This window comes from Bos indicus x Bos taurus, chromosome 3, assembly GCF_003369695.1.
Source record: "Bos indicus x Bos taurus breed Angus x Brahman F1 hybrid chromosome 3, Bos_hybrid_MaternalHap_v2.0, whole genome shotgun sequence".
NCBI lineage: Eukaryota > Metazoa > Chordata > Mammalia > Artiodactyla > Bovidae > Bos > Bos indicus x Bos taurus.
The window spans coordinates 94,385,941-94,409,803 of record NC_040078.1 but is presented as its reverse complement, the minus strand read 5'-3'; the positions used below and the strand labels follow the sequence as shown (position 1 = coordinate 94,409,803).

The window sequence follows — 23,863 nt, the reverse complement described above, 5'->3', positions numbered from 1 at the left end:
GAGACAGAACGGGAAAGGAATCGTGTTAGGACAAGAAGAGAGCTGTACTGGGCTAGGGCCCAGGATAAGTAAAGATTAAGAAAAGAATGCAGTCTGACCCTTTCCAAGCCCATTAGGTCCATGAGAAGAGGTGACAAGGAGCAGGAAACTGAAGCCCAGCAAACAGGTGGCCCCGAGACGAGGCCGCAGCTCCATGGTGGCAGGTGCGCGGAGCCACTGGGCTGAGCAGACGTAGGGCCGACGAAGTCCTAGGAGAAGGTTCGTGCGGTTTCCCAAGTGCGGATCAGCTCAGCCGTTCGCGTTCCCAGATTTTCTTTTTTTTTTTTTTCTCTCCTAACCCTGAAGGAAGTGATGTTAGACGGATGTGGGTGGCGCCTCCGGGGTCCGGTTTGGGAAGGAGTGAGAGTTTAAAGGTGCAGTTCACGTAGAAGGTTGCGGGAGTTGCTTTGGGGCGCTATTTGCTTCACCCCGGGTTCTGGACGTTTAGTCCGAGGACCGAGAAAGAAAAGATGGGCCGAGATAGTGGGGGTGGGGAGGAGTCTCGGGACAACCGTTGCTGGTTGCGTCCCCCAGCAAGCTAGCCCCTCCCCCTCAAGAACCACTGTACTTAATATTCACTACGCAAATTACTGATCGGTGAAGTCAGCCGCTCCCAACAGTGGGCCGGTTGCCCATTGGTTCCGGGTCCCCCTTTCTCCACCGCAAAAAAAAAAAAAAAAAAGAAAAAAAAAGGCAGACAACCGGATTTCATTCTCAGGTTACTGCTGGGGTCTGGCACAGGTCTGCCAAGTCTGTTTTGCGGTGCATGGTCTCGTGTCTGCAAGAATGCCCCTTCCTGCTAGAGAAGAAGCACTGGACTTTATTTTCCCTTTTAACCTAAATTCTCCTCTCAGGGATGATGCAACCAACTGACGCAAGCTCCGAGAAAACCAAACTTGGAATCTCTCATTGCAAAACTGACCTAGCTCTTCAGGGCGCCAGGTCATAATTCACTGCAGGTACTTACAAGTGCAAAGCTTCTTCTTAAATCTACTTGTTTTTGTTGTTTTTAAACTGGGTTATTTCTCAGTTTTCCTCTCGGATGCATAGCAAACAGGTCAAAATTTCCCGTCTCTCCTCCAGAACGGAGGCTAATTGAGTCCCCACACTAGTTAAGCTTGGCAGTGCGTGTGCGTACTTAATGCCCAGTGAAAGACAACTAGAGCAAAAGGACAAACGAACAAAAATACACACCTCCCCTTTATCAGACTCCCTACAAATTGCAGGCACGGACACAATGGAACTCCAGGGGGACTGCAAGCTCCAGAATGCAACGCGGCCACTGCACCTGCCGCTTTTCTATTGGGAGGCGCAGAGCGGCTTGGCCTTTGTAGTTCGTACATGCGATCCCAGGATAGGCTGCTCTTGTGAGAGAGAGGCGGGGCAGGATGTGTCACGTGGGTCCCACTCCCGCCGCCGCGGCCGCCTTCGTCTTTCTCTGTCTCGACTGAGGCAGCCATCTTGCTGTTGCCGCGTGCTGGTGTTGGAGGACCCTCCCTGCTTCAGGTGAGACCCCCGGCGGTCCCGCCACTCCACGGCCATAGGCCGCTGCGCACGGTCTCCCCCCGCCCTCTTCTTCCGACACCCGCCAACCGCTTGGGCTGCCACTTCCGCCGTGGCGCGCTGAGTGGGGGCGGAAGCGACTGGCTTGGCCTGTCGGTTACCGGCGGCGCAGCTGGGGGTCTGCACCTGAGGGAAGGTCCCCAGCACCACCGCTTTCCGTGGGGGCGAGCGGGCCAGCGCTGTTGCCGCCCAGATCAAGTCCTAGGAGGCAGGTGGTCCCCCGCCTCTGTTTTGTTACTCCTCATTATTCACAACAATAACGCTGTGAGCTTTATACCACCTATCTGCGGTCACCTCATTCGATCCTCCAACTCGACAGCTAAGGAAAATGAGGCTAGCAAGCCCCGGCCCCAGGCTCTGGAGACCGTATTCCGTGGCATTGCTCTTCACCTTGTAATGGCAGGATTTGTTTACAGGGCTACCACCCTCTCTGAAACATTGCCTTGCCCATCATTTTAGCCCTATCACACTGCCTGGTGCATAGTAGGCTGTCAGGAAGTTGATGATTGAACGACAGGCAGTGTTAATACATCCAGTGAATGGCGGTTTCAACTTCCGTTCCCACGGTCTTTCACTGTAGCAGCTCTGTCCCTTGAGTGGTAACAATAGTTACCAGTTTTTGAATATCTGCTGTGAATATCCCTGTGCTTGATAACGTAATCTTTAGCTCTGAAAAAAAATACTGTGAAGTATGTGGTGTTACACTTTTTCTAATACGGAAGGAATACAAGTTCAGAGAAGTAAAATATGTTTCTGAAGCCTTAAGTAGTAGAACCTTGATCCTTCTGATTCCAAAGCCTGTGCCTCTCTTAGAGGCCACATAATAAAAAGTCAGGATTAAAGATTGAATTTATTTTATCTCTGTGTAAAAATGAGGTATGTGTAAGTGCCTACTATAATGCTTAAAACTTAGGCACTCAGTAAATGTTGGATATAACCTCATTATTTGCACTGTTTCTTCAATCCTTGAGGAAAAGACTAAAGATCCTAGGATCCTCAAGGAAGAACTCACTAATCATGGCCTTAAGAAGTTACTTCTCCCTTCTGGGCCTAGGAGGGCCCTTATTTCCAAATCTGTTAAATTGGAAGGGATGTGAGCTGTTTTGTGTATTTCTGATTTAAACCCTGCTGCTGCTTTCCAGTATTTGAGATGGCATCCTATACAGGACAGAAATAACAGGTACAATAAAAAGAAAGGTTGATTGAGGAACAGGGAGTTAAAGCAGGTTATCTTTGAGGTCTATTCCAGATTCTGAGCTTGATATCTCTTCTCTCATGAACTGAATCCAGTCCACTTTCTTACTTGAATTCCATGCACCCCAACCTGGTAGTAGACAAAGAACCACTTTTCTTCTTTCCCTTCCAATTTTGAACTTCCAGCCTCCCTAAAATGCTTTTTCTCTGAGGTACTCCTTGAGAACAAGTTTTTGATTATACTTATTACCTGGAATGGAATCTGTTCTTGTTCGCACATTGATTTAAAGAGTTAATTTTGTTCTGGCTTTGTTTCAAACAGATCAAGGCTCTATTTTGACTTTCATCTCTTCCATCTCTTCTCTTAGGGATTGTTATTTCAAAATGCAGAGAAGTCCCAAAAAGTTTATCTTGTATCTGGTTCTAATATTTTCACTTAGCCCCTTTTTTAATAAAAAATTCCTTAGGCTCTTTGTTAGTTCACTACACCTTCATGGCCGCATTACTTTGAGAACAGTGAATTTTGGTCCTTTTCTATAGAAACTGTAGAGATTGGGATTTACATCAGCAGATTTAAGTCAGTGTCAGATTTAAGTTGAGATTGCCACACACTTAAGCCTTTTGATTTTGTACTCTATTCACACTTAAACTCCTATAAAAGAATTTTTTTAGCTGCTTGAGCATTGTGATACAGTGCTAAGTAAAGATTGAAGAATTGTAAATTCTAAATGTTATTTAGGAACTGGACTTCGCCCTTAAAGCAGAGAGATACACAGGTTTGTTTCTTCAGTACAGTGTCAGAATACAGAAAGATTAGTATTTACATAATCTTTGATTCTTTCATCTCTAAAATGAAGAAAACAATATCTTTTTCATCTGGATGATGTTTATAAAGAGTTTAGAGAATCAACCAAAAAGTTTTGACAACAGCCTTACCCTTTATTCCCTCTGCTGTATCTCAATAGTGATCTGTTGATCTAAGAACAAGTAAAATAAGACTTTTAACATTGGCTTTTATTTGTTTATATAGTGTGGAATGTTATGACCCATTATAAACTGAAGAACTTTTTTTTCCTTAGTAGGAAAGGGCTGACCAGACTAGGTTTCTTGACTTTATAATGAACTTAGAGTTTTCAAAATCAAGATTAGCCTTTAAAAGTTTATTTTTAAGATTAGCCTTTAAAAGTTTATTTTTAAGATTCTCTTCCCTGCAAAATTTCGTATTAATGTAGCAGAGATAGGTTTTTGTCGAATTGTGCAAGGAGGCATTTTACCTTATGTGCAAGACTATCTTGACAGTTATGACATACTAAGTTAGTGCAAGGTTTTGAATGAACTCTGTGGAAAGTGCTGCAGAAGCACCGAATGTCTGAAATCTGGTTCTCTTTTCCTGTTATTAACATACCACCTAATCTTGAATATAGGATGCCATGACTACCTCATATCTTGACAGCTAGACTATTGAAATTTTTTCTTTGTCCAGATTTTTCTTTCTTTTGTCTTCTATCTATGATTTAAAAAAATAATACAGAATATTATTTGAGAGAAAAAAAAAGTTGTGCTAATTTGCTAATAGCTCTCTTCTGTTAAAATCTTTGGGGAAGAAACTGGTGTAACTACAGAGATTTTAGAATTGGTTAGGTTTTATTGAGTACCAGAGTACCGAATTACACTTTTAAGGAGGGATCTTCGAATAAGTAATTTTGAATCTCAATTCTATTTTCTGTTTGTATATATGGCTCCCTCTTGGTATTACTTAATTTTGGTTCTTTTGCTATTTGACTTATAAAGCTAGAAAAAGTTATTAATATTTTTAAAAAATATAGACAATATTATCATGGTGGTGGTGCATATTACAGGTTCAATGAACCAGAAGGTACTGTTGTATAAACAGTTGTTTTGGTAAATAAAACAGTGACTTTAACAAATTTATTTTTCCCCCCCTAGATTTACCAACAGCATGAATCAAGAAAAGTTAGCCAAACTTCAGGCTCAGGTCCGGATAGGGGGCAAGGTGAGTGTGGCATAAGAAAAATTGGTAGGAGAATGTGTTATTACCAGATAGTATTATTATTTTGGATTTGTGGTCATTGAAGATCTAAACTTTTTAAAATTAATCAAGATTAAACCACATTCCAATTTGAAAATAACATGTCTAGATCTAAAATAGGTAATTAGAAGATATCGCTCTGATGGGTGCAATTGAAATAGCCACCTTTGAGACCTTTTAACATTCTGGTGGTTAAATGATATGAACAAGTTATTCAATCTTGTTAAACTTCCATTTTTGCATCTGTAAAATAAAAATGATCCTACATAAGATGCTTCTAAATATTAGAGTAATATTTATAAAGCACCTCAAACAGTGTCTGGCACAGACTAGACACTTACTAAAAGACAGCTGTTATTATGTTAGACTCACCCTCAGATATTCCTGGATCTTGAGGTTACCTTATCTTGACTGGATACCCCTGCTGCTTCAGTTAGGTTTACATTGGGAGATGCAAAAGCTGATGGTACATTTGTTCGTTGCTAGGCTTTCCTCCCAAATTCCTACTTGATTTTCTATGTTGGTGAATGTGAACATGAGCATTCTTATTCCATGTGCTTTGAAACTTAAGGGAGAGTTAGTTCTGATCACTGAAAATCTTTGATTCCCTTTAGTTCCAACCCTGGGTTCAAGGAGAATATTCTACCTTTATCTCTGCTCAATACAATCTTTGTAAAAGGAAAAGCAAGAATAGTATTTACCTCAGACCTAGGGAGGGGATAGGTTGGATAGTATGTAGCAGCCCCACTGTGTCATTTACTTTGATAATGACTATAGTTCCTGGGGATAGGAACAGGAAAGGGGGAAGGGAAGAAACAACTAGTATTAATACTTTCTCCTTCTTTCCTAGTAATACAGTTATCTAACTCCAGACTCATAGTAACAAATTCATGTAACCAAAGTACTAGTCACATTGTAGCAGCAAGTAATGTAATATATCAGTGCAAAAGTTAGGAATATTCAAGAAACACAGAATATACCTGGAAGAGCTTGATACAGCACATCACTAATGTATATTTTAAGCCAGAAGGTTGGCACAGTCATTCAGCTAGTTTATTGAGCAACTGCTGTGTGCCAAGCACACAACAGATAAATAAGTCAAAGTTTCCTGGCTCTTGACACAATTCAGCTTGGGAGGGAGATGCACTCACAATTACACTACAGAATAGTAAATATTAAAATGAAGTATAAGGTGCACCTGAGTCAAGGAAGTCATCACTGAGCAGAGATTTGAAGAATAAACAACAGGTATGAGATAGGGTGAAGGGGAAGATTGTCATTCTCACACATGCAAAGGCATATGGGATGCTAAGATGCTTAGTGGATAGCATGATGCTTAGTGGAATGGCTTGCTTTAATTTGTTACAACTAGAGTTTATAATGGATAAAGAATGGCAGCTAATGAAACAGGTAATTTAGAGTCAGATCATAGTTTTGTGTGTCATACCAAGGAGATGAGGATTTTATCCCATAGGCAAGGTCAACTACTAAAGAATTTTAAGAAAAAACAGTAACAGTGATTTTAAAAGATAGCTGCTGGCATTGTGGAAAATGAAAACAAGTTTGGCATAGAGGAGAAGCTACAGCTTGTAGTATGTGGGACACGAATTTAGGGGTTGTATATGACACAATGATGGATAGAATGTGGGAGACAGAGGTGAGAGAGAAGTCTAGGATGGCCTCCAAATTTCTGGTTTTAGAGCTATGAAAATTAGGAAGTATAGGAAGAATAGTTTGGTGGACTGATGAGCTTATAGACAAGTTGATTTTAAGGTACATAAGGATCATTTGAATTGTAACTAGCAAGCAGTTGAATCAGGAACACTTCACAAATTAATGGCCATCTATCTTAATAGTCTCTCTTAGTCCATCCTTTAACTAGATTTCATTACAGCCTCCGCTGCTACTCCTGGGGCTCTCTTCCACTTCCACCAGAGTTTCTAAGACTAAGCCTCCTGCCTACCCTTTATAAGGCTGATTTCCTGAGTAATACTACAGAAGCTAACCAGAGATTAAAATCTCCTTTCCTTTCTTTTTACTCCTGGCAAGTCTCAGAAAGATTTAGCTCTCAATATACGGGCTACTGTTGGTAGTGCTTCAGCTCTGCTTTAGGTTACATTTATTTAAATTGGCTCAGGAGTTTAATTCATTGTCTTAAATAGTTTTTCAATGGAAAAAATTATTTAGAGTTTCAAAATATCCATTTAGAAAGAAAGTTTTCCTATCTCAGTAAATAGTATAATTTTCATTTGCTCAGGTCAAAATTCTAAACATCATTCTAGATTCCTTTTTCCCCTCATATCCTATATTTAGTCCATCAGTAAATCCTTTTGGTTCTTCTGACCATCTTAGCTCTCGTTATCTCCACTCTCATCTCTCGTCAGAACTTCTACAGTAGCTTCCTGATTGATCTCATTATAGTTCATTTTCCACAGCAACCTCAGTCATCTTTTAGAATCATAAATCGGATCAAACCATTCTCATGCTTAAAACCTTCCAGTAGCTTCCTATTGCAGTTGATATAAAGTCTAGTTCCTGCTCATGGCACATTAGGTTACATGATCTGGCCCTTACCAATCTTTCTGATTTCATTTTCCTTTACCTTTCCCATTATTTATTCTAGTCATACTGGTCTGCTCTGTCTAGAAATGACAGGTTCACTCTTGTTTCATTTTTCTTGGATCACTCTTCACCTAAATCTTTTCATGAGTCTCAGCTCGTACGCCACCTCTTCAGAGGGACCTTCCCTGAGCATTCTAATAAAGTAGTGCTTTGCCCCCACCCAATATTCTTGTTGCTCTGTTATTTTTTTTTCTTAATACACTTATCCTGTTTGAAATAATCTAATCTGTTTATATATTGACTTTTCCTTCCCATTGTAATGTAAGAACTTGATCTTTTTCATTCCTAGGTTCTAGGATTCTAGAACACTCATATAATAGGCATTTACCTGTTACATTGTAATGTCCAAAGTTTCAGAATATCTTTAGAGGGTGGTAGATAGTATAAAAAACTTTCCTTATTTGTTGGAAATTTGAAGTAAAGCACACTTCAGGTTATTTTGAAGTTAAAAATTATTTTTTGTTAGAAAACTTTTGAAACAATGTGTTAAAATGACACAGGCTAGATATTGGAAAGAATAAGAAAAATTGGCTAGAAACTAACCTTCAAAAATCTGCGTTTGGCTGACAGTCACAACTCTGTGACTGAGAAGTCTAATTAACCATTACTATTAAGTCTGCAGTTTTTTCTGTGAGTTTTAGGAAGAATATTATGGAGAGGAAGACAAGTGATTACAGTTATCAAATGCATGGCATGCTAACACTTTTGTTTGGTTATCTTTCAGGGTACAGCTCGCAGAAAGAAGAAGGTGGTACATAGAACAGCTACAGCTGATGACAAAAAACTTCAGAGTTCTCTAAAAAAACTGGCTGTGAATAATATAGCTGGTATTGAAGAGGTATGATCACTTTGTAAATTGTTATGTGGATAAACAGAGCATTCACAAATGATTATCCAGACTTTCAAATGTAACATATCAGCTTAAATGAATCTGATACTCTTTTTTGAAGGACTGGAGCTATTGAATTTGCCTACTGTATAAAACTGGATTGTCAAAAAAATGATTTTATTAGGTGGTTAAGGAATTCATTATACTTTTCAGACTCAAAGTACTGGGTTGGCCAAAAAGTTCGTACAGGTTTTTCTGTACTATCTTACCGGAAAACTTGTACGAATTTTTTTGCCAACCCAATATGTGCATATATGACAAAATTATGGACCTACTCTTTAATTTTAATGTAAAATAAGATTTTTTTTTCTAATAATACAGAAATAAGGTAAACCAAAGATTTCTTCCAATAAGGTGGACTTTTTTCCCATAAGAGTACCTTTCTGCTCTTCACAGTCTCTCAAATTATTACTCAGAAAGCTCTCGCAGTAGCTTTACATGAATTGCATTTCTTATTAGACCACTTTCAAAAACTATTAATTTAATTTTAAAATTATTTTGATGATACTACTTTTCTCAGATCAGAAGCCAAAGATTGATTTATGCAAGAAAAATTATAATAACAATTTGTGATCTGTTACCATCTAGATCTACTTCTACCTGATGATTCCATTTCTGTTTAAATTTTCACTACTATCAGATTTGATTACATAATTACCAGGTGTAGTACTACCTCACAAGTTTTAGTAGATTATTAATGCACATGTGCTGTAAAACATAGATCAGAAACAATGTAGAGGTGAGGATCTCTATTAAAGAAATAGAAGAGTAACAAAGAAAAGGCAGTGAAATGGCAAAGTGCCACATATTCCTTCCACTGGGGATATAGGAACAAATAAATACTTTGTTTAAATATGCTTTGTACTTTCAAAATTAACTTACTGATAAAATAGTAGGGAAGGTAGGTCACATGTATCTTTTTTCCTTATAGCTAGATATGGCTGTGCATTCTTACTCTGATAAGTATTAAAACTTCATTTGCAAGTCTTGAAATTAAGTATTTAAAATGCTTTTTTCCCCCCTGAGCTATTAAAAGTTTTCATATATTTTCATTGACCTAAAATAATTTCCAGAGAGATCATTCTGTATCTGGGACATATTTGAGAAAAAGCAAATCTAAGCTTCTCTTTAAAAATTACAGCCTTATTAAAAAGAAGAATAAGTGGCAGTAATGGACATGAACTCTGATAATATTAACCCTAACCTACTAATAAGTGTTTAGGCAGTCTTAAATCTTTGCCTATCTTTCTACTCTCCCAACTCCAACCCCTCCTCACTCAACCTCAACCCTATTGACACTTTGAACCAAATAATTCTTTATTGTGAAAACTGTCCTGTGCATTCTAGGATATTTGGCAGTATTCTTGGAGTCTCCCCACTAGATCTTCAATTAAGACAGCCAAAAATGTCTCCAGACGTTGATGCAGGTCCTTTAGGGGCAAATCACCCTTTGTTGAAAACACTTCTTTAGAGAGAGGAAAAGATTTTATTTACCTCCTTGAAGTATAGATTTTATCTCCAAGGGCATGCTTTTCTGAATGTTTGATTTTGTTCAGATTTGGAAAACTCTGTGGCCCTTATAATTAATAAAACTTTTAGTGTTTTATAGTGAAATAACAAACCAATCGGTTAGTAGTCTTTGATCTCTTCAGCATATAATCAAACCTAATTATAATGCTGTGCTGAGGTCATAGTACTTTTGTAGTTCAAATTGTCATATTGAATATTTAATGGTAGTGAATATCTGCTGTATACCAAGCATTTTGCTAGGCAGTGATGCATAAGATATTATTCATAGTCTCTGTTCTTTAGAGCCTAACATCTAGTAGGGAAACTAGTCAGCTAGCCAGATAAACAAAATATGTATTATGCATTTTAGCTCCGTGGTATCTCTTTGAATTAGTTATTGTTGGTTACAGATAAGAAAGTTGAGACTTAAGAGAGTCAGGTACCTGCTCAAGATCACATAGCTGGGAAGTGTTGAATTCCAGATTTGAGCTAAGTATGTCAAAACCAGACTTCATTTTATTCATTGATTCATCTTGCTTTGGTCTTCTTAGTTACACTTAGGCCCACTCTTGACCTTTTCCTCTCCTCCTGCCCCTCCTTCCTCTCCATTCTTTCAAAGTCCCACCAAAGAAAGGGACTCTACCTGCCTTATCCTGTATTATTGAGTACCTGCCATGCAGAATTCATTACTTACACCATCATGGATAAATGAAATTGCCAAAAGTATTTCTAAGGACATTGCTTTTTCTCCTTTTCAGGTATTAATGTAGGTGTTATTTTGTCCTATAAGTCTTCCTGGTAGCACACGTTTACGTATATGCAAAGACAGGTTAGATGTCTTTCCTATGTACCTCCATAATGCCCTGTATTTAAATTTATTACAGCATATATAAAACTATATTGTAAATTCATTTTTGTTGGTGTTGCCAATGCAATTCTGTTTGGGGAGTCATAGCTCCAAAATGTTGCACAGAAAATTAATGGTACATATAGGCATATACTGATGCAATGGACATGAACTTGGGCAAACTTAGGGAGATAGTGAGGTTCAGGGAGGCCTGGTGTGCTGTAGTCCATGGGGTCACAAAGAGTCAGACACAACTGGATGACTGAACAACAATAGCAACAGTAGACATGTACACACTCTTGTGGCACCCCTACCTCCATATGGGTACGTAAGTGACGTCTTCCAGTCCTCACAGACTAGTTATACAGAGAAAATACACATAAAGAAAATTAACAACATGAAGTAACAGCTATAAAATTTCCGAATGTTTGAGCCTAAAATGGGAAGTTTTACTTTTTTCCTTCTTTCCCTCTTTCTAAAATTGATTTTTTGAGAACCAAGATATTTGTACTTTATATAACACTTTGCAGATATAAAATAATTTTATTTAGGCATATCTAGTATACTGTATATAATCTGGTTTGCCTCAAACATTACATATGTGTTACTATAATTAAACAATTTTTTTCTTCAAGAAAATGATGAGACACACTTTAAAAACAGCTTCTTGGAAGAAAAAAGAAACTACTACCTTAAATGTATACATGAAAACATGCAGTTTTCAGAAACATTAAAATAGGAAAAAATATATATGTCTTAGAATAAACACATTAATTACAGTTTGGGCTGTTTTGAACTTTTTCAAAGTGCTAAACTCTAGAATGTACTATCTTTTGGGATTTTGGCAGTTTAAGGAAAGTAGAAAAAAAAACTTTTGAAAAGAGCAGATAGGAATGGTAAGAGAAGATAGCAATGGTAGCACTGTAAAACAAAAATGACATTACTATGTTTTCTATACTTTGACCTTCAAAACATCAAACCAGTAGAAAGTACTCAGTTTGGTGGCTTGGGCACAGAGAGATCAGTGGTGGGTTTCAAAAACTCATTGCACTTTTGCCTAGTAAAATTCTGATCTTACTTTCTAGGCCTTTGGTATTGGTGATTATTTTTTCCTCTCCTAAGGGCACCCCACTCCAGTACTCTTGCCTGGAAAATCCCATGGATGGAGGAGCCTGGAAGGCTGCAGTCCATAGGGTTGCTGAGGGTCCGACACGACTGAGCGACTTCACTTTCACTTTTCACTTTCATGCATTGGAGAAGGAAATGGCAACCCACTCCAGTGTTCTTGCCTGGAGAATCCCAGGGACGGGGGAGCCTGGTGGGCTGCCGTCTATGGAGTCGCACAGAGTCGGACACGACTGAAGTGACTTAGCATAGCAATGCTTAATTTATGTCCTCTTCGGATATGTAAAAGCTAAAGGACTGTTTGAATTAAGAGGGACTTCTCTGATCTTTTATGTATTAATTAGTAGTTGATTTGAGGTAATAAGTTTAATTGTATGTAGATTTCTTTTACCTGTCACCAAAGGAGAAGGCAGTGGCACCCCACTCCAGTACTCTTGCATGGAAAATCCCATGGACGGAGGAGCCTGGTGGGCTACAGTCCGTGGGGTCGATAAGAGTCAGGACACGACTGAGTGACTTCACTTTCACTTTTCACTTTCACGCATTGGAGAAGGAAATGGCAACCCACTCCAGTGTTCTTGCCTGGAGAATCTCAGGGATGGGGAGCCTGGTGGGCTGCTGTCTGTGGGGTCACACAGAGTCGGATACAACGGAAGTGACTTAGCAGCAGCAGCAGCAGCAGCAAAGACAGAAATCCAGAGCTGTCAGAAAGGGGCAGGGGAGTGCCAGAGACTGTTTCATACAAAGAAGCCAAGTAACTGACCAGGTTTTAGGAAGGAATGCCTTGTAAACTCTGAGAGTATAATCCAGAACTCAATTCCTGAAAAATTCTTATGTTCTATGACAGTTGAAGATACTTAGATGTGCTTCTTATTTGGTAATCTGATTGAATATAGTGACGGTGTTGTCACCCTGATGATAACATGAATCTATCAAAAGTAGAATCTGTTTCTTTTCTCAGAGACAGTTGATTTTATCAGATGTATTTGGTAAGAAATGTCACCAAAAGTCTGTTTCTCTGGTTCAGATGGTTCAGATGGAATTTTACTGTTATCTTCAGAGTACAGCTTCTACCTTAACTAAGGTATATTCTGTCTCTATGAAACCTTCCCTTCTTTCCAGGCATAATAATCAACACTTTGTCTGTCCTTCCACTCGCCTTAACTTAAATTGCTGTGCCTGAATATGTTTATTATTACAACCTCATATTATAGGGTATGATTACTTACTTATTAACCAAGTAGTCTGTTTGCCGTAGTCTCTTGATTACAAGACTCTTGACAGCAGGAACTGTGTTTATTCATCATTTATAGTGTACAGCATGCTGACTCCCATGGACATCCCAGGTTGTTTGGGGCCTGTTAAATGTAAGAGATACTGATTATTTTAGGTGAAATTGTTTAGCAAGAAGTTAGTCATAGAGAGCTGGAGCTCAGGAGAAAGCTTAGGACTGGGAATTTAAATTTTGTAATTGTACACAAAAGTTTTACTGTTAATATTTTCCTTTTCTTGAACCACTTGTACAGAAAAAGGACTTAAAGTTCCTAAAGTTACTGGTTGACCCTTACTGTGGTTCCTTCTTCCTTCACCCTAGAGCGTCAGGTGCCAATGGGTGTACAGCTCTGAATGCAGGAGAATTAAAGGAAAGCACTCTGTCCTGGTCACCTTTTTATTACATGGCAGTCTTAATTTCTTCGGATGTCCTGCCTTTTTTTTTGGCCATGCTGCCAGCATGTGGGATCTTACTTCACTAAGCAGGGATCGAACCCATGCCCCCTCAGTGGAGCATGGAGTCTTAACAATGAGACTACAAGGGAAGTCCCAAATACCCTGCTTTTTTGGTTTTATGTTTTTCCACATTTTTATGTGAAAATAAACATAGCATAAAATCTGCCATTTTAACCTTTTTCCGTTCACTATGTGTGAATCCTTTTTTAATCATTAAATTAAAAAAAAATTTTTTTAACTATTTAAAAATTTTTAACCATTTAAAAAAATTGAATTATAGTAATTTACAATGTTGTCTTAGTTTCAAGTGTACACCAAAGTGATTCAGTCATTTATATATAATGGCTGAATTACTTCACTTAATTTGATCATTTCTAGGTCTATCCATATTGCTGCAAATGGCATTATTTCATCCTGTTTATGGCTGAGTAATATTCCATTGTGTGTATCTTCCACATCTTCTTTCTCTGTTCATCTGTTGATGGACATTTAGGTTGTTTCCATGTCTTGACTGTGGTAAATTGTGTTCCTTTGAACGTTGGGATACATGTATCTTTTCAAATTAGAGTTTTGTCCAGATATATGTCCAGGAATGGGATTACTAGATCATATGGTAACTCTGTTTTTAGTTTTTTGAGAAAGCTCTGTATTGTTCTCCATAGGGGATGCACCAATTTACACTCCAATGTAATAGGGTTCCCTTTATCTCCACAGCCTCTCCAGCATTTATTATTTGTAGGCTTTTTAATGATGACTTATGAGGTGGTACCTCATTGTAGTTTTAACTTGCACTCTAATTATTTAGCAGTATTGAGCATCTTTCCATGTGCCTACTGGCCATCTGTATAATATCTTCTTTGAAGAAATGTCTGTTTAGGTCTTCTGTCCATTTGTTGATTAGATTATTTGGGTTTTGTTTTGTTTTTGATATTGAGGTTTTTACTTTGGAAACTGATTCCTTGTTGGTAATATCATTTGCAAATATTTTCTCCCATTGAGTAGGTTGCCTTTTCATTTTGTTTATGGTTTCCTTTGTTGTGCAAAAGTTTTTGAGTTTAATTAGGTCTCATTTGTTTATTTTTGTTTTTATTTCCATTACTGTAGGAGACAGATCCAAACAAATAATGCTGCAATTACATTGAAGAGTGTCCTACTTGTGTTTTCCTCTAGGAGTTATATAGTATAAGTCTTACATTTAGATCTTTAATCCATTTTGAGTTTATTTTTGTATATGGTGTTCTTTTACATGTAGCTGTCCAGTTTTCCCAGTACCACTTACTGAAGAAACTGTCTTTTTTCCCATTGTATATTTTTGCCTTCTTTGTCATGGGTTAATTAACCATAAGTGCATGGGTTTATTTCTGAATTTCCTATTCTCTTCCATTGATCTATGTGTCTGTTTTCTTGCCAATATCATGCTATTTTTTTGTTTGTTTGTTTTTTAAATGGCTGCACTGGGTTTTCGCTCCTATGTGTAGGCTTTCTCTAGCTGCAGTGAGCAGGGACTGCTCTCTAGTTGCGGTGTGCTGGCTTCTCATTGTGGTGGCTTCTCTTGTTGTGGAGCAAGGGCTCTAGGTGCACAGACTTCAGTAGCTGTGGTGCATGGCCTCAGTCATTGCAGCTCATGGGCTCCAGAGTATGGGCTCAGTAGTTGTGGTACACGGGTTTAGTTGCCCTGTGTCATGTAGGATCTTCCTGGACCAGGGATCAAACTGGTATCCCTTGCATTGTGAGGCAGATTCTTAACCACTGGACCACCAGGGAAAACCCAGTATCAACTGTTTTGATTACTGTAGCTTTGTAATGTAGTCTGAAGTCAAGGAGCTTGATTCCTCCAGCTCCATTCTTCTTTCTCAAGATTGTTTTGGCTATTCAGGATCTTTTGTATTTCCATACAAATTATAAAATTTTTTGTTCCAGCTCCATGAAAAATACCATTGGTAATTTGATAGGGATTGTATTGAATCTATAGATTGCCTTGGGTGATGTGGTCATTTTGACAATTATGGCTCTCCCAATCCAAGAATATGATATCTTCCCATCTGTTTGTGTCATCTTCAATCTTTTTCATTAGCATCATAATAATTTTTAGAGTATAGATCTTTTGCCTCCCTAGGGAGGTTTATTCCTAGGTATTTTATTCTTTTTGATGTGTTAGTAAATGGGATTGTTTCCTTAATTTCTCTTTCTGATATTTCATATTAGTGTATAGAAATGCAACAGATTTCTATACATTAATTTTGTATCCTGCAACTTTACCAAATTCATTGATGAGCTCTAGTAATTTTTCAGTGACATCTTTAGGATTTTCTCTGAATACTACTGTCATGTCATCAGCAAACAGTGACAGTTTTATGACTTTTTTTCAATTTTGGATTCCTTTTTTTTTTTTCTTTTTCTTCTCTGATTGCTGTGGTTGGGACCTCCAAAACTATGTTGAATAAAAATGGTGAGAGTGAGTATCCCTGTCTTGTTCCTGATTTTACAGGAAATGGTTTCAGCTTTTCACCATTGACTATGATGTTAACTGTGGTTTTATCATATGTGACCTTTTTTATGTTGCAGTAAGTCACCTATATGCCCACATTCTGGAGAGTTTTCAATGTAAATGGATGTTGAATTTTATCAGGAGCTTTTTCAGCATCTATTGAGATGTCGTATGCAAGCTGAAACTCCAGTACTTTGGCCACCTCATGCGAAGAGTTGACTCATTGGAAAAGGCCCTGATGCTGGGAGGAATTGGGGACAGGAGGAGAAGGGGACGACAGAGGATGAGATGGCTGGATGGCATCACCGACTCGATGGACGTGAGTCTGAGTGAACTCCGGGAGTTGGTGATGGACAGGGAGGCCTGGCGTGCTGCGATTCATGGGATCGCAAAGAGTCGGATACGACTGAGCGACTGATCTGATCTGATCTGCCATAGAAAAAGTCTTTAATAGAATTTCTTAGCTGTACTAACAGATGAAGGTGCTCTCTCTGAAGTCAGTCAGTAAATAATGGAAGAGATGACTTCATTCAGCAAATTTGAGTGACTGTTATGTGCTGACATCATGAGAAACGCTGGGCTTGGAGGAAGCACAAGCTGGAATCAAGATTGCCGGGAGAAATATCAATAACCTCAGATATGCAGATGACACTACCCTTATGGCAGAAAGTGAAGAGGAACTAAGAAGCCTCTTGATGAAAGTGAAAGAGAAGAGTGGAAAAGTTGGCTTAAAGCTCAACATTCAGAAAACTAAGATCAGCGGAGGGGGTGTGGCCTGCTGACGTTGGGAGGTGGGGATAACGGACGCAAGCAGGCGCATCGCCATTTGCTGCGGCCAAGCATCGGTGAAGGCAGATATCGGAAGATGTCCGTCGCTAGACTCCGGCAGACGCGACCCAGTCTCTCGCAGTCAGTTCGTGTCACCCTATCTCACACGTCTCCCTTCCGGAGACCTTCCCCGCCACCACCCGGAGAGAAGTCGGAGACGCCCCAAGTGCGTCGTCACCGCCATGCCTAAGAATAAAGGTAAAGGAGGTAAAAACAGACGCAGAGGCAAGAATGAGAATGAACCTGAAAAGAGGGCGCTAGTGTTCAAAGAAGATGAGCAAGAGTATGCCCAAGTAATCAAAATGTTGGGAAACGGACGATTGGAAGCTGTGTGTTTCGATGGTGTTAAGAGATTGTACCACATCAGAGGGAAACTGAGAAAGAAGGTCTGGATAAATACCTCAGACATTATATTGGTTGGTCTTCGGGACTACCAGGATAATAATAAAGCTGATGTAATCTTAAAATACAATGCAGATAAGGCTAGAAGTCTGAAGGCATATGGCAAGCTTCCAGAAAATGCTAAAATCAATGAAACTGATACATTTGGCTCTGGAGATGATGAAATCCAGTTTGATGACATTGGAGATGATGATGGAGACATTGATGATATCTAAAGTGAACTCAGCCTTGCACATTGCAGTTTTCTTTGAAGATTGTTCAACAGTTTGGATGTTAACTGTGACTCATTAAAATAAAAGTTTCATTAACAGCAAAAAAAAAAAAAACAAAACTAAGATCATGGAATCCGGTCCCATCACTTCATGGCAAATAGAGGGGGAAACAGTGGCTGATTTTATTTTTTCTGGGCTCCAAAATCACTGCAGATGGTGATTGCAGCCATGAAATTAAAAGACGCTTACTCCTTGGAAGGAAAGTTATGATCAACCTAGACAGCATAGTAAAAAGCAGAGACATTACTTTGCCAACAAAGGTCTGTTTAGTCAAGGCTATGGTTTTTCCTGTAGTCATGTATGGATGTGAAAGTTGGACTATAAAGAAAGATGAGCGCTGAAGAATTGATGCTTTTGAACTGTGGTGTTGGAGACTTTTGAGAGTCCCTTGGACTGCAAGGAGATCCAACCAGTCCATCCTAAAGGAGATCAGTCCTGGGTGTTCATTGGAAGGACTGATGCTGAAGCTGAAACTCCAATTCTTTGGCCACCTGATGCGAAGAGCTGACTCATTGGAAAAGACCCTGATGCTGGGAAAGATTGAGGGCAGGATGAGAAGGGGACAACAGAGGATGAGATGGTCGGATGGCATCACCGACTCAATGGACATGGGTTTGGGTGGACTCCAGGAGTTGGTGATGTGACAGGGAGGCCTGGTGTGCTGTGGTTCATGGGGTCGCAAAGAGTCAGACGCGACTGAACTGAAGTATGTGCTGACACTTGAGGTAATGTTGTGTCTCATAATTTTGTATAGTATCAGTTTTCATGAAATCGGAAGATGCGTAAACCACCTTAAGTTTTCACAGAGAAAGAAGCATCTGACCTGTGTCTTGGATAAATGGGAACTTGCAATGTGGAGAAGCAGGAAAAGGTTCTTCTTAACAATGAAAATAGCGTATGTAAATAAACTATGCATGGAAGGACGTAGTAGTTGTTTCTGGTAACTTCAAAACATGTCAGTATTATTAGAGTGAAAAATAAGAGCAAGGGCATCTGGAGTTCTGAACTGGGGTCAAAAAAAAAAGCCTCTTCCTCTATAATTCAAGTAGCATTCTTTACCTCAGCTACCTTTTAAGTGGAAAAAGCACTGTGACATAAAGGGGATACTTGATTGATTGAAAAAGGGACCTGAGAGCTGGTACGGTAGGTAGTTTAACAGTCTTTATTTGTCTGCTCCTTCTCCTTATACTGTATATAGATTGTATGACTTAACATAGACCAAACATCAGTAAAGTCACTGGAGAAAGTGAAGTCTTCACATGAAATGCATATAGTTTGCTTTGTCAGTTCAACAAATTCCTTATCCTTCCTTTTGCCTCTTAAAAGAGTTGGGAAGTGTCCTGTTCATGTTGCTCGCTCAATAATTAATCCTTTGATAGTTCTAATAACCTGTATCTAGGAGCCATATATAACCATGTTATTTGCTCAGTAGAGGGGAAGGAATGTTAGACTGAAATAAAAGATTCTGGCCTTTGTAACCTCTAGTATTTCATTCTCTCAACTCTAAAATTAAACTCTCCACCTGTCTCTGGACCTTTCTATTCATGAAGTTACATCTTTACACAACCTCATTTAAAACAACCATTAATGTCTGTTTCACAATCTGACATGGAATAGATATGACATATATTATTCATATATCTGCTGTTACTTAACCTGTACTCTGAGATAGATAATTCTCTGACAAGCTTTTATGGTGCCACACAATTGAATTTTTATAGACAAATAGGTGTTTAAGAATATGAGTGACATCATAGGAAAGAAGCTAAATAAAGTTGGGAAGCCTAAGTTTAATTAAGTTCTGAGTTTGCACATAATCAGTTATTTGTCCTGGGTATATTGCTTACTGAACAACAATATTGCTTAACCAAGAACTCTTTATCATTAGTATTTGTTTCTTTAACAAGAGATTTGAACTAGAAGACCTCTAAGTTCAACAAATATATGGCCTGACTTTTTTTGAGCAATACTGATTTTAAATTTCTTGTGACTGTAATGTTTGTAAATAAAAAATATCTAATATTCCAATGTTGGGATACTTTTCACCCCTGGTAGTGTTATAGAAGTCATTTATTAAGTTAAGTGATGGGTCTTGATTTGGAAAAATGTAGTCCTACCATATCTTTATTCTTTTCCCATACTAAAATTATGTGATTCTGGAACAGATCCAGAAAAACATCACATTTCATATCTACTATGCCACTGCTACCTTCTCATGCCATTCCTCTCTCATACTTTAAGCTACTTTTGCATTGAACTTTTCTACCTACACAATAATTATCTTCAGAAGTACATAGCATATTTTTTTCTAAAGTTAACATAAATTATTTTTAACTCATGATTTTTGTTCAGTTGGATTGAATGCTTACTCTGTATAGTATTTGTGGGATTTAGTTACGATTTTCTAGGGGACTTGCCTTTATTTTCTCTGTGTTCCAGGTCTTGCCTGAAATTTAGAAGCCCCTTTCTTCCCCTTCCTTTCTGGTGCTGTGTGTCAGTGGTGGTGATCACCTCTGAGGAAGAAAAGCCCACTTCCACTGACCATGGAGAACACTCAGCATCTCTGCTTGATTCTGACAAGGGCAGTTTTTGGATGGACCATGAAATGCTTCTAAAGTAGCCAAGAATTAACTCTCCTAACCTTTTTATATAATAAGCATGTTACCACCAAGGTAACTTACCCAGTGAAGTCAACTGCATAGTGTAATCACATTATTTACACATTTAACTTATATGCAAATATAATACATACAGCTCTACTAAAACACAGCAAGAGTGAGAGAGAAAAATAATATTTTACATAGTGCACACACATTCAACCTTCCTTTTCAGTGAGTCCCAGGCAATGGATGAGATTAAATCTGAAGCAGTTCATATTGAGGAAAGCTATGATTTTAAGGGTTTCCTAGTAACTGATAAATGTTCAGATGGCTAGACAACTGAGTGGGAGAGCTTCTTGTCATTTACAAGGGTTATTGAAGGTTGTTGAGAAGCTCCACCTAAAAGGATTAGAGGAACTGACAAAATCTCCTATGAAGAATGACATGAGGAAAACAAGTTGAAACTTTTGTAAATTTACTAGATATTCAAAAGAGTGAAACCCTGATTGATTAAATTTCTGAGTGTTCTTTATGGGTTTTCAGTGGTTATTTTTACCATACACTATTACCTCCTTACCACCTGTTCGAACCATAAGTAAGATGCTAACTATTGTACAGATACAGTAGTATCTGTATGGATTTAGTTTGATAGTGTAAATTGAGTAATGGGTAATTTCATTAAGAAGCCAATTCTTGGCTGATAACTCCCTTTTTTAAAAAATGTGGGCATGATCTTCCTTCTCATAGTAGAAATCTTTAAATTTAAAATCTAGATTCTAGGGAATTCCCTGGCAGTCCAGCAGCTAGGACATGGGATTTTCACTGTTTTGGACCCAGGTCCATTCCCTAGTCAGGGAACTAAGATCTTGTAAGCCATGTGGCACGGCCAATAATAATAACAAAATAATAGAATCTAGATTCTATAATAAAGTGATTATTTCTTTACCATCCTAGTAATTTGTGCCATAAACACCATTTTACTTTGTTGCTAGGGTGTTTTTCCGCCCAAATTCACTGCATAGATAATTATTACATCAGGATTGCAAAACTACCTACCAGGTAAAAAACAAGAATTGTTTTTAATTGTTTTTTAAACATATTTTTTGAGTTGTACCAAATATGTGAAATATATTTTTTTCTGTGATCATACAGGTGAACATGATTAAAGATGATGGGACAGTTATTCATTTCAACAATCCTAAAGTCCAAGCTTCCCTTTCTGCCAACACCTTTGCAATTACCGGCCATGCAGAAGCCAAACCAATCACAGAAATGCTTCCTGGAATATTAAGTCAGCTTGGTGCTGACAGCTTAACAAGTCTTAGGAAGTTAGCTGAACAGTTCCCTCGGCAAGGTGAGTATTTCAGGTTAATGCCTCTTTCCCTTTTCATCTTAATTAAAGAACCTAATGATTTAAAGGTATCTATTTCATGCTAGAAGGATTTGCCTGTTCGTAAATTTTACTTTTATAACGTTACTTGTATGCTTCATAAATTTTTGAGTTTGTCCCTTCAGTGATTAATGCAGTGCAGTCTATAGACTATTCAGATACATTTGGTGGTAATATAGAGATTTGGGAGGTAATTACCTAAAAGGAAATTTTATAAATAGTTGATTTGGTATTTACTTCTGACTAATAACAAGAAGACAGTGATATCACAGAACTATATTTTCATTTAATATTGTTGATGATACTACAAATGAAGCAACTGTAAGTTCTGAATGTCCAAGATAGTCCTGGTTTCAAATTTGTCTTGTCATTCCTGAAAATCAGAGCCTTTTATTTCAGTGTTCATTCTGCAAAGCTCGATACTTTTATACCAAATGAGATAGAAAAAAATCTTGAATGTTGATTTTTGTATTTGAAGAATATGGAATTTGGAGAATAAATTTAACTATAATGTCTTTATTTAAACTCACGTAAATTATTCCATTTTGCATGTTGTACCTTCACTACACATTGAGATTGCCAAGTATATTTAGTGTATATCTAAAGAAGTTAAACTTCTATTAATTTTTGTATTAAATAGAAAATATGGGATTAGATTAGACAATATTTAGCTTCTCCTGAACAGCTATGTAAGATTTGTTTCTATAAACTATGTAGATAGGCAAAAAAAAATAAACACTGTAAGTGTTCCATAAAGGTCTTTGTTCTTAGTGACTAATTTTAAAGTAAACTTTTTGTAGTGCTGGATAGCAAAACCCCAAAACCAGAAGACATTGATGAGGAGGAGGATGATGTTCCAGGTAAGCAACCTTTCTTTAGTTTTAAGACTTTTTGCATCCTGTTTATCTCATTTAATTCATTGTGATGATTTTTCAGTTTTTTGTTGATGGTGAGCTTGTGAATTTAAATGGATTCATAATGATGCACATACAGTCTAATGAAAAAACCCTCCCATTTAGAATGTGGAATCAGAAATTGTCACACAGAGCTCTACTGCATTTACTGAGTTAGAATATGCCTTTATTAAATTGGAATCATTGTGATTATAAATTTACGTTATAGCATTTCTATAGGAATTATGATTGACATACGAAAATGCTATTCACCTTAGTAGTTTGCTTAGGCAAAAAAGGACTAACATTTCCTTAAGGTTTCTATTTTAAGCAGAAATTGAAGCATTATTAGTGAAATGCCCCCAATTTGTTTCTGCCTCTTGTCCTATGTCTTTTCAGGCTAATTTTGGTAGCAGTATTTGTTGAGCCAGAAGATAGGGATTGCATTTACTTTCTTTTTTGTAAATTTAACTCATTAACTTTTTTTTTTTTCAGATCTCGTAGAAAATTTTGATGAGGCATCAAAGAATGAAGCTAACTAAGATCTTTTCTGATTTTTGGAAGCTGGCATGGACTAGATTTAACAAATCAGCTATGTGGTTCCAAAGTTTTACAGACACGGAGAACATCAACTGTTACTAGTTCAGTAATATAAATATTTTGTATATTGATAATGCTGTTTGTTCAGCATTTTTTGGTCATTAATTTTGCATTTTGCACTTCCTCCCAGGATCTATTCTTTTGGACAAAATACGAAGTGTTGGTGCAGTTTGAGGGTCTTTTGGGTTTTAATTCTTGGTTTTTTTTGTTCTTTGTTGGGGTATTTTAGGTGTGTGTATGTGTGTGTGTGTGTGTGTGGGTATGTATGTATACAGTGGAGAGCAAATTGGAAACCAGTTTTATTTATCCTCCTCCTTACCCCAGTAGAAATAAAGCAAATCTTTACATTTGTTACTTTTTATTTTTTCTAATGATGCACAGAATTAATAAAAAGTGAGGGTCTTGGATTTCGAATCTGAGGAGATTTTTACCTTTGGAGGTTTTGGTTTTAATTTGCTTGGTTAACATATTTCTCATATTTTCCTGGGCTTAAAATGTCTTGAGATATTTTGCCACCAGCTACAGGCTGGCATGATGGGTAGCATATCTTTGGTGCAGTTGCCTTAGATTCACTTACCTAGTTAGACCCAGAAGAATTTCTTCTACTAGCTTTCCTGAATGCCTTGTTTCCTCTCCTCTCGGTCTCCAAATGGCCTGGTCAGCCTATAGCAGTGCTCTTCCTCATCTTCCATCTAGCTTGAGAAGGATGTTCTCCGTATAGAGTTAAGTGAGTGCCTAATCCCTCTTTTTGTAAGATGGTTTCTTCATCTTTGAGGAACAACAGCTCCATCTTCAACTTTTTAATTTTTTGATTTTACAGTTTG

The 23,863-nt window shown here is 37.9% G+C and overlaps 3 protein-coding genes across 5 annotated transcripts in view; 2 read left to right on the top strand and 1 right to left on the bottom strand.

Annotated features, from left to right (window-relative positions):
* TXNDC12 (thioredoxin domain containing 12) overlaps positions 1 to 345 on the bottom strand; it is a 33,667-nt gene extending 33,322 nt beyond the window's left edge. Inside the window, exon 1 of the mRNA XM_027537267.1 lies at positions 99 to 345. Coding sequence (XP_027393068.1) covers positions 99 to 195 — 97 coding nt within the window. The 5' untranslated portion in view covers positions 196 to 345. The remainder of the gene's footprint in view (positions 1 to 98) is intronic.
* Positions 346 to 1,434: 1,089 nt separating this feature from the next.
* BTF3L4 (basic transcription factor 3 like 4) lies at positions 1,435 to 23,446 on the top strand. Of its 3 annotated transcripts, XM_027537264.1 has the most exons (6): positions 1,435 to 1,545; positions 4,744 to 4,810; positions 8,193 to 8,306; positions 21,309 to 21,510; positions 22,347 to 22,406; positions 22,935 to 23,446. In XM_027537264.1, the coding sequence occupies exons 2-6, from the start codon at positions 4,757 to 4,759 to the stop codon at positions 22,979 to 22,981; spliced, it is 477 nt and encodes a 158-aa protein (XP_027393065.1). In that variant the 5' UTR covers positions 1,435 to 1,545; positions 4,744 to 4,756; the 3' UTR covers positions 22,982 to 23,446. The 3 variants fall into 3 exon arrangements, with proteins under 3 accessions (XP_027393065.1, XP_027393066.1, XP_027393067.1); XM_027537265.1 differs by lacking the exon at positions 4,744 to 4,810 and having other exon boundaries at positions 1,464 to 1,545; XM_027537266.1 differs by lacking the exons at positions 1,435 to 1,545; positions 4,744 to 4,810; positions 8,193 to 8,306 and adding an exon at positions 21,157 to 21,215.
* LOC113889888 (eukaryotic translation initiation factor 1A, Y-chromosomal-like) lies at positions 16,417 to 17,610 on the top strand. The gene has a single exon (XM_027537268.1). The coding sequence runs from the start codon at positions 17,065 to 17,067 to the stop codon at positions 17,497 to 17,499; it is 435 nt and encodes a 144-aa protein (XP_027393069.1). The 5' UTR covers positions 16,417 to 17,064; the 3' UTR covers positions 17,500 to 17,610.
* Positions 23,447 to 23,863: the final 417 nt, after the last annotated feature.

Excerpts from the sequence above, each read along its gene's own strand:
- BTF3L4 (XM_027537264.1), top strand. The coding sequence starts at position 4,757 with ATGAATCAAGAAAAGTTAGCCAAACTTCAGGCTCAGGTCCGGATAGGG. Across the intron at positions 21,511-22,346 it reads TGAACAGTTCCCTCGGCAAG|TGCTGGATAGCAAAACCCCA; the intron begins GTGAGTATTTCA and ends AACTTTTTGTAG. Across the intron at positions 22,407-22,934 it reads GGAGGAGGATGATGTTCCAG|ATCTCGTAGAAAATTTTGAT; the intron begins GTAAGCAACCTT and ends TTTTTTTTTCAG.
- LOC113889888 (XM_027537268.1), top strand. The coding sequence starts at position 17,065 with ATGCCTAAGAATAAAGGTAAAGGAGGTAAAAACAGACGCAGAGGCAAG.